Raw genomic sequence first — 9,827 nt, 5'->3', positions numbered from 1 at the left:
GACGTGTCTGGAGCAATGCACCTTACCCCTGATGCTGCTGATGTGCAGAGAATTTTTATGGAGGTTGGTTCAGCCCTTTGCACCTTATGGGAAAAGGTGCTGGGGGTGCACAGGGTGGTTTGTAGGGGCAGAAAGCATTAGGGAAAACTGTTCTGCCTCTTTGGATGGACCCAGGGGCAATGGGGGTTGTTCCCACGTCTGTCATGGGATGTGCCTGTGGCCAGGGAACTTGGTAGCAGTGACCTTTTCAGCTGCCTTCTGCTTTGGGGAGCCTCAGCTTCTCTTAAAGCATCTGTCCCCATGAAAAGTGCTTTGGAGGGATTTAGGGCTTTGGGGGAGAGCAGATTGGCAGTAAACCCTCCAACCAGCTGTGCAGAGTCAGGACCTTTTGGAAAAGGGAAATCTGGGTCATTTCCACCCACCTGGAGCCTCAAAATGTCCTCCTTCTTTGCAGCCATCTCCCAGGCTGGGGAAGCAGCCGCTGCTCCGTGGTAACTCTGCACACCCTCGCTGCTGCTCTCTAATCAGACTCAGGGTTTGCAATTAAGCGACACAGAGTAACCCTGGGGACAGAACCTGCTGTTTGAGCCCAGCTCAGACGAGTTTGGGGAGGGAGAGACCTGATTTCCCACTTAGCAGACAGGTCACGATCGGTGGATTCATTGATCCCAGAAAGCAAAGCCTCCGCTTCATTAGAGACATGCTGGTGATGAGCGTGGCCTCGGGGAGCAGGGAAGCTCTGAGAATCCTTCCCTAAATGTTATCTCCACAAGGCTCAGAGCAAGGTGTTGGGAAGCTCCTCTGACAGTCTGGCTTCCTCTGACAGTCTGGCTTCCTCTGGAGGGAGTTGCTCCATCCCACAGTGCCCATCACATGCGAGGCTCTGAGGGGCACTGGAGCTCCCTGGGAATGCTGAGGCTGGAAAAATGCACCTTTATGCCTCTGTGTGTGCCTCTTCCCAGTGTGCTTCACCCCACTGAAGTGTGACAAGGGCACAGTGCCCTGGCTCACAGCAGTGTGGGCTGTGGCTGTGCCAGGGCAGAGCACCCGGGCGAGACCCAGCTTCAACAGAAGGGGTCACCTGGAGTCAGCGTGGAATTCCCAGAGCCTGGGGGTTTGTGAGGGATGTTCCCCCAGAAGCGTGGACACCACAAAGCCTTGGAGAGCTGGTTCAGGTGCAGGCAGCAGGGGCAGGGCAGAAAGAGGCAGCCCCATTGACTGGGCATGCTGAAGCTGGGCAAGACCCTTGAGCAAAGTCCTGCTCACTCTGCTCCTGAACCACCACCCTGTGCATATAAAATGTTCTGGCTGTAACAGCCAGATCCTGCTCTGTCCTCTTCTGCATTCCTGATTTTCCCTCCCCAGGTCAGCTCTCCCAGAGGGAGGTTTCCACACTGGCTCCTGCCAATGGTTACTGGCAATAACTTCTCGGTGCCCTTCAATGCAGCTGCTCGAGGCAGCAGATGGGGATGAGGGTTGAAGCTGAGCCAGACTGGCTGCTTTGCAAGGATAGCTAGCTCAGGATCAGCTGGGCTTATGCAAGTAGCTCCATCTACTCCCAAAGTTCCCATTCTCTCCTGTAAATACCTCTTGAGATACTGGTGTTGCTGGGAGCAGTTTCACCAAGGTGAGCGTTGCCCACAAGCTGGAGCAGGGCCCTGCACCATCCCCTTCCCTGAAATCACGACTCTGCATGGTAACAACACCCACAGGCAAAAAGCAAGGGAAGGACTGTGAGGACTTTCCACATGGAAATTTTGAAGGTTTCCCTGGTTCTCTGCATGAGGGGAGTCACACAGGGATGTGACTTTTAAGAAGGTTTCTGCTCCAGGGAATCACGCTGTGCTGCTGGTTCGGGGCAGGGATGTGTCATCCTGCTCCTGCAGGTGTTAGGACTTCTTTTTGCCAATTCTTCCAAGAAAGCATCTCCCGTGGGCAAACCTGGCTGGCAGGACTCCCTGACGCCAACACAGGCACCCTCAGCTCTCATCAGTGACAAGCCTCCCACGCCGTGACACGTCCCCTTCGAGGGGCAGAGCTGGAGCTCCCAAGCTTTTGGCTCCAGCTTCTGGCTCATGCTGGTACATGGACGAGCTGGAAGCAAAAGCATCCTCTCTCTACCCAACTTGGCTTCCAGTTTGGGAGCATCTCAGGCTTTTGGAGAATTTAGGTACGTGGAGGTGGTGTTGGTTGTTCTCTGTATCCCTGGGTATTTAAGGGAACTCAAGGAACAGTGGGGGCATGGGAAGGAGGAAAGGAGCAGCTGTCTCTCTGGATTTACAGGGATCAGCAGCTGAGCAAGTCCTCAGCATAACCAGGGTGTAACTGGGAGCAGAGTCTGCCTCACATACCATATGCTCCCAATCCACTACGCTCAATCAAGCCTAATAAAATTGATAGGGGAGCATTGAAAATCTCGTGATTAATTCTTTATGATCTGTAATAGGGGAGCTGTGTGCCAATTACTCAAGTAAATCATTCATCAGAAAATAAATAGAACTAACCTCCAGCACAAACACTAGAGGATTTCCACTAGGATTGCAGGTCTGGATTGCAGCACCACACCGCTGGTAACTGTACATTATCTGATGGGGGACACAGGAGGAGATGCAGTTTTGCTGCTTCTCCCCAAGGTTTCGGCTCTGTGCTCCAGCATTATTTGTTGTTCTTCACCACACGTTTCAATGGCTCTGTCCTTGATCTCCATGACCCATCAGCACAGGCCCTTGCAGGTTTGCAAGGGCCAAACCCACATGGATCAGCTTTTTTTCAGGGCAGGTTTGAACATGAGGACCATGACACAGGGACATGGACAAAAAGGAATGGGAATAAGACTTGTCTTTTCTTTTCCCAGCAAGGAAACCAATCATTTGGCCTGGAAAATTTTTCCTGGTCTTGTAAGGAGAGCTGTCCCTCTGTGCTGAAGTTACCGGACTGCAGTTTCCCAATCAATGTCCCATTTCTGAGGGAAAAACATCCAACAACACTCCCTGCCCTAGATTTCCACATGTGGGGAATTTCCCGGGTTGTGTTTGAAATTTGAAATGCTCCTGAACAAAGTGCAGCTTGCCAAGCCACAGTGTCCTGCTAACACACATTCAGCATCCTTCACCGTGATGCAATTCCATATTCATCAGGGGCCCCTTGGGACTGTGGTGGGATTTCAGGGGCACTGAGGGAGTTCATGCTGATAAAGGACTTGGGAAAGCTGAGGGCAATGTCCTCTTCCTGAGCTCGGTGCTCAGAAAGGGAGAGCTGGATTAAAGGCATGCCATGGGGAGAAGGGGAGGGCACATAAAATCCAGCCTTTGCAGAAAGCCCTCTTTGTCTCCTTCACAGCTGCAGGGATGTGTCCAAGGTGGGATGAAGGCCAGCACAGAGGGGCTCCACTGCCACAAACAGCTTCTTTCCTTCTTACAGGGAAAAACTTCCACGGGCAGGGAATTTGGCAGTGGAAATGGCAAGGAGGCTCAAGTGTGATTTGCTGCCCCAAACACAACTGAGCTGGTGGCAGGACACTGAATTCTGCAGCACGTGCCTTCACTGGGGTGACAGGAGAGACATTTCCATGACTGCCCAGCTCTGCTGACCCTAAATGAAGATCCAGTGAGACACTTCATCCCTCTGCACCTCCTCACCATCCATCCCTCAGCCAGACCCATTCCTGCCCCCACTGTGCCACAACGCCCTTGTCCTTTCCCAGCTGGCAGCGCTGGCATCACCAGGACACCCTCCCCTTGCAGCCAGGAGGACACTTGGGAGATTGCTCCCTGCTGATTCCTCCTGGAGAGGGACATTAGCATCTCACACATCCCAGCCACGGCTGCTTCCCCCACCTCATCCACATCACCCTTCCAGCACCCAGCACCCAGCTGGTGGGACTCAGAACAAACATCCTCCCACCTGCTCCCGCGGCCCAGCCCGCGAGATGGCAGAGGCGATAATTACACACTTGGCACAGCAAAATCATCCAGCGCGGGGGAGAAGAGGCTGCAAGCAGCTGGAGATCATCCATGGGGAACGCTGCTCCCACCCACAGTGCCTCGGTGTGTGCCTCACCCCAAACCAGCCCAGCTCATGCCGTGAATGTGCTCCCTGGGCCCGGTGTGAGCACCCCCGGTGCCAGAGCTGATGGTGCAGGTGGGGATGTGCTGGTGCCCTGAGGGGTTTGGAGCAGCAGAACTAAGGAAGGCTGGCTTCCCCTGGAGCCAAACTGGGATCCCTGGGGTCTGCTGAAGTGTATCCTCCAGAGATGCCATTCTCCTGGGGAGAGCTTCAAGTGAGCCATCACTCATGCACGATTTCAGTGCCTGCCAGGACATGAGTACTCGGATATCCTGTCCCTTTCCTGCTCCCATGAGACCTCTGGGAGGGACACTTGCAGATCATTCACACCAAATTCCTTTTTGAAGAAAATTTATTTCCTTGCAAAGCAGGATCTGCAAAAGCACAGACCTTCAGGGGTCTACAGGGATGATAATCCCCTATTGTCCAGACAGGTCCAGGACTGCAGCCCATGAGGTGCACCAACCAGAAACATCCTAGAGAGGACTGAAGTAAAAAAATAACATGAGTAGTAATAATAACAGCAATAAAAAAAATATACTGCCCTGCTGAAGGCAGAAGGCTGCAATGAATTGTCCTTAAAATACATTTAGACTTGGTAGCTTTAGATTTTTCCCTTGAATGAGTAATACTGGTCAAGCGGCATTTAATTTCCTGTGCCAGGGAACCATTGCAGTTGTTTCCCAGCTCCTGGCCATGGTGTGAGCACTGAACTGGGACAGGGCAGGGGAGGGGCAGGGATCACAGAATCATGGAATCATAGAATGGTTTTGGTTGGAAGGGGCATTAAAGATCATCTCATTCCACCCCCAGCCAAGGGCTGGGAAACCTTGCACTAGGCCAGGTTGCTCCAAGCCCAGTCCAGCCTGGCCTGGAACACCTCCAGGCATGGGACAGTCACGGTTTCTGCAGGGAGAAGGGAACGGGGAGGGATCAGGCAAGGGGCAGGCACGGGAGTTGGCAGGGAACGGGCAGGGGCTGGCAGGGGACAGATGGGGGCTGGCAGCGCCGGTCTCTCCCCCGCAGCAGCGGTGCCCACTCGGTTCTCGCTCCCTCTCCCACCAGGGCCGTCCCACTCCCAGCCGCTCCCGCTGCGGCCCCGGGGGGTCCGTCCCGCCCGCTCCCGCCGCTCCCGCGGGCAGGCTCCAAGTGCCTCCGCGGGGCCGCTCTCCGTCCGGCCGCGGCCCCACACGGTCCCGCACCCGCGGCCTGAGGTCAGTGCTGCCCCCGGCCCGCAGGCCCCGGGCCCGCCGCGGCTCCAGGCCCGGCTCCTCCCGGCGGGGCGGGACCGCGGCTCCCGGCAGCGCCACCGCGGGCCCTGCGCTCGGGCCGGGCCGGGCCGGGGCGCGGCGGGGGCACCCGGCCATGGCGGGGCGGCGCGGGCCGGGCGCGGGGCGGCGGGAGGCGGCGGCGGGCGGGGCCCGGCGCTTCCCGCGGGAGTGCTGCGAGGGGCTGGGCGGCCTGGACTACGGCCAGGTACCGGCGGGCCGGGCGCGGGAGGGAGGGCCCCGGGGAGGGCCCGGCCTGGGGCAGCGGGGGGAGCCCGGGCATGGATCCCCCGCCCTCCCGGTGCCGCCGCGGGGCTCGGCAGATCCGCTGGGAATCGCCCCCGCAGGTGCAGCAGGCCTCGGGATGCTCGGTCCCCGGTTCCCCAGGTGCACCCACCGCCCTGCCCAGCCCGGTGCCACCCCAGCCGGCACGGCACGGTCTGAGCAGGAGGCAGGGGCTGCGCTGGCACTGCGGGGATGCCCGGGGGTGCTGCCAGCTGCTCACCCGGAAGGCCCCTGCAGCTCTTGTTGAAGTGCCCGTGCAGCTCTCATCCAGGTATCCTTTTATCTCTCACTCAGGTGCCGATACAGCTCTCACCCAAGTGCCCATGCAGCTCTCATCTGGGTGCCTGTATTGCTCTCCCCAAGTCTCCCCTGTGTGCCTGTTCGTGTCCCACCAGGTGCCCGTGCAGCTGTCACCTGGGTGCCCGTACAGCCCTCCCCGTGTGCCCGTTCATGTCCCACCCGGTTCCCGAGCAGCTGTCACCTGGGTGCCCGTACAGCTGCCACCTGGGTGCCCGTACAGCTCTCACCTGGGTGCCCGTACAGCTCTCACCTGGGTGCCTGTACAGCTCTCACCCAGCTGCCCGTGCTGTTCCCAGCCTCCCCGACTTCGGGGCTTTGATCAAGCGGGCACCGCTCGCCACGGTCATTGATCTCCCCCAGCGTGGAGGAGGGGGCAAAGTTGAATGTTCTGTGCCTGTTACGTGGCTGTCCCAGCCGCTCGCAGAGACAGCTCATCCCATTAGGGCTCCCCTTTTATCCCGAGAAGCACACAGCCAGGCACAGGCCAATCTGCCTCCCGCTGGCAGCCGCGAATTTGGTTGTTGAGCAGGAGAAAAGAAGGTGAGTGCGATGTTAACGACGGTGCCTGCCAGGAGTTAGTAGGTCAAGAAGCTTTTGTTCAGCCCGTGCTAGCACTGTGCTCAGCAGCGTACAAAACGAGAGGAAAGAAGCTGTCCTGGTCCCACGGGATTGCAATTGAAGCAGGATTAGACAGTTCGGCCCCGGTGCCAGCAGCTACTCGGGTTGTGGCTTGGCAGTTTGGAGGGATGAGGTCTGGTGGGGAAGGGCTGCTCGGGGGTGAAGGGAGGGGAGGAGAGGCTGTGGAGGGTGGGAATAGGGGGAGATGGGTCTGGAACAGGCCATGGGAGCTGTTCCCATTGTTCTGCCAGCACCTGTGTCCCCAGGGCTCGGATGAAGGAGCCTGGAGGACCTGGGGCAGTGGTGGTTTGAGGGCAGCTGTGGGCCCCAGTGAGGATCCATCCCCCCTTTCCCCAGGGCTGTGCAGTCTTTGCTCCTGCACTTTGCACCTTGGGCAGTCATGGCTGGGCAGGAGGCGCTTGGAGAGGCTGGATGTGCCCTGGGCCAGCACAGGAGCTTTTCCCACAGCCTTTTCTCTGGGCTAGGAGAGGTGCTGGGTTTACCAACCCCTTTTCATGGATGACACTGTGGCTCTGGTTCTTCCCATGAGCCTGTGAGGAGCCAGTGGGAATTTCCCTCCCTGATACCTTTTCAAGCTGTGCCTGTCCCCTGGCATCCAAAGGTCTTGAAAACACAGCTGTGTTGGGGAAGCAAAATCCTTCCACGTCTCAATGTTGTTGTCTTGGTTTTGTTTCCAGTGAGGGCTGGGCTTGGGATGGGCTATTTTGTTTTTTGTTTTCAAAGGTTTTGACCAAAGGAAAAAAAAAAAAAAAAAGCACACTGGCTATTTTTCTTCCAAATACCAGCACAGGGAAAGGGAGTGTGGAGGGAGAAGCAGCGTGGCTTGCTGCACGTAAAAACACTGCCAATGTCAGGGAGCTGTCTGGGGAAAAATCTCTCTTTTTAAAAAGGAGAGCAGCGAGTTTTAAGGGGGTTTTGTTGTTGTCATTAAGACAGGAAGTACTTTTGCAGCTCCTTACAGTGCAAATGCATTCCCCCTTGCTGTGGAGGGGGTTTGCATCACTCTGACTTTATGGGAGATGAGTTTGAAGCTGGCACAGGTCATTGGTAGGGGAATCCATGCAGACCAGCACCCCTGGGACAGCCCTGTGTCCCCAGAGATGCTGAGATGCTGTGGAATGGTGCTCCCCCTCCTAAAACGCTCATGAGCTGGCAGCTGAGGAGTGGTGCTCATCCTCAGAGCAGCAGTGTCACCTCTGATCCTGTGTCCTTTTGGGCACTCTGTTAGTGTGCCCCTGAGGTTTTGGGGGATCAGCTTGGAGAAGTCCCCATCCTGTTTCTGGGCTTTGCACCTTGACACAGCACTTTGCAAGCTGTAACAACACATTGCTTAGGGCTAATAAGAGGTTCATGTACCCTTGGGGCAGCTGGTTTGAGGTGAAGTGCAGTAACCATTCCTTTCTTCCACAGGTGGATGTGGCAGCCATGGTGCGGCTCTTTGGCTACGTGGATGTCACTGACACTGGCTTCATTGTGGCTGTCCTCTCAATAGCCTTCAACCCTTTCTTCTGGAATGTGGTAAGAACTGCCTTTGTGCCAGCTGCTCCTTTACTCTCAGCATTCCTTTCCCAGCTTCCTTTGGGAGGAAAAACCTCTTTTGAGAAGTCTGCTGGGCTGAGTGGGGGGAATTGTGCTCAATTAGATCTTAGGAGTGGGTGAGTAGGGGGTTGTGCTGCAGCTCCTGGGGCTGGGGGTCACTTTGAGGGCTGTCACAGAGGAGGTGAAGGTGGGAGCCAGCTCAGGATACAGAAGGAATTTGGAGCTGAGCTTGGGAGAGGGAGCAGAGCAATCAAACCCGTCCTTCAGCCACATGTCCCACCCAGCAGCCAGGCACTGCTCACTACTGGGACTGAGCATGAATGGCATTAATCCCCATCAGGGTGGCTGCACTGGATATGCTGCCTGCTGCTTCCCCTTGAAATATGTTGGCAGCTGCTCTTGTGGATGGCAGGAAGCAAAAACAGTCAGCCAAAAGTTGTCCTGAAAAAAATTCCTCCTCCATCATGCTGCAAAGCCTGGCAGAGAGCTGCAGGGTTGGCAGCAAGCCAGCCCTAGGAGGAGCGGGATACCTGTGCATGGGTGATGTTTGCTGTGGCTGTGGGTGCCACAGTGCTTTGGGAGCCAAGGCTGGAGAAACCTCCACTGCCTGTTACTGCTGTGGTTTGCTGTCTCCCTGCAAAACCAGCAGGAGTCATTGCCAGCCCCATCCTAGAGCATTCCAGAGCCAATATGCCAAGCAGGAAGCCCAGGATGAGGTGACTCCCACCCTGCAGCACCCTCAGCAGCACAGCTGAGGTGTGGGGTGAAACACCCCTGTGAGCACTCCTGGGAATGGGATGTCATCTCAGCCATGACTCCCAAACCCACCCACCAAACCTCCCTGCAGGGATTCTCTCCCTGGAGAATTCTCCTTTAAAAGGCCTTATTTTTCCAGAGGGGAAGGACTCCTCTCTCTCTGAGTGCGGGGGCTCTTGAGATTGTCTCACACTGGGCTTTGGAAAAGGGAGGTTCTGCTGGCTGTGAGTCACTTTGGAAACCTCTGTCAGAGCTCTTTGTTGCAGCCTCTCTAATTTTTCATGCAACTCGTTATTAAAAAGTCTCACGGTGTCTGAAATGCGAGCTGGAATATGCCACATTATTTCGACTGCAAAGTCATCATTTAGCATAAAGAGTCAATGAACAAGAAGATTCAGGATGTGGTCTCTGGGGGGAGAGGCTGGCTCCAGCGAGAAACTGCATGAAAGGCAAAGAAAAAAGTACTTTATTAGCATCTGCTGCTATGCCTGCAACTCGTGGGACGCCTGCAGCTTGGGAAATTGCGTTGCTTTTTGGATCAGGAGTTTGGCTGCTGTTAAAGGACAGGGAAAGCCGATGTAGGAGCAGGAAGTTGGTTGCTCTGCGCTGCTGTCGTCCCCTCGCAGGGACTGGAGGACGGCACCGTTGGCAGCAGGTGGCACTCCAAGCCAGACGAGCAGGAGGTTTGAGTGAGCAGCCTGAGCTGAGTGTTGGGGAAAGCTCTGAGCGTGGCACTCCGTGTTCCTCCATCTGGAATGGGCCGGGTGGGTCTTGCAGTCCGTGTGCCTCCATCCTTGCTCTGCTCAAGCCCCCCAGCATCTCCCTGGTGTTTGCAGTCCCGGTGTGTGGCTCACACCAGGCGATGCTGGAAGGTTCTTGCAGGCAGTCTGTGGGTCCTGCAGCCCTAAACAAGCCCCCACTGTCAGGTACATTTCAGCAAGAGCGGTGTGGATTTTCCCTGACCTCCTTCCTTTA

General features: G+C 56.3%; 1 protein-coding gene and 1 long non-coding RNA gene across 3 annotated transcripts in view; one reads left to right on the top strand and one right to left on the bottom strand.

Moving 5' to 3' along the window:
• Nucleotides 1-4,399: 4,399 nt before the first annotated feature.
• Nucleotides 4,400-5,975, bottom strand: LOC136563635 (uncharacterized). Its single transcript, XR_010784637.1, has 2 exons — nt 5,839-5,975; nt 4,400-4,551 (listed from the first exon to the last, which is right to left on the bottom strand). It is a non-coding gene; the product is annotated as an uncharacterized lncRNA (long non-coding RNA).
• Nucleotides 5,133-9,827, top strand: part of PEMT (phosphatidylethanolamine N-methyltransferase) — a 42,099-nt gene continuing 37,404 nt past the window's right edge. The window contains exons 1-2 of one of the 2 annotated variants that reach the window (XM_066560664.1): nt 5,133-5,279; nt 7,968-8,075. In XM_066560664.1, the coding sequence (XP_066416761.1) occupies nt 7,983-8,075 (93 nt within the window). In that variant the 5' untranslated portion in view covers nt 5,133-5,279; nt 7,968-7,982. Of the gene's footprint in view, nt 5,280-5,475; nt 5,542-7,967; nt 8,076-9,827 lie in introns of those variants that run through there. The other variant, XM_066560663.1, reaches the window with a different exon arrangement.

The sequence above is a fragment of the Molothrus aeneus genome, chromosome 16, assembly GCF_037042795.1.
Source record: "Molothrus aeneus isolate 106 chromosome 16, BPBGC_Maene_1.0, whole genome shotgun sequence".
In the NCBI taxonomy this organism is placed as follows: domain Eukaryota; kingdom Metazoa; phylum Chordata; class Aves; order Passeriformes; family Icteridae; genus Molothrus; species Molothrus aeneus.
This window is presented reverse-complemented; position numbering and strand designations above follow the sequence as displayed.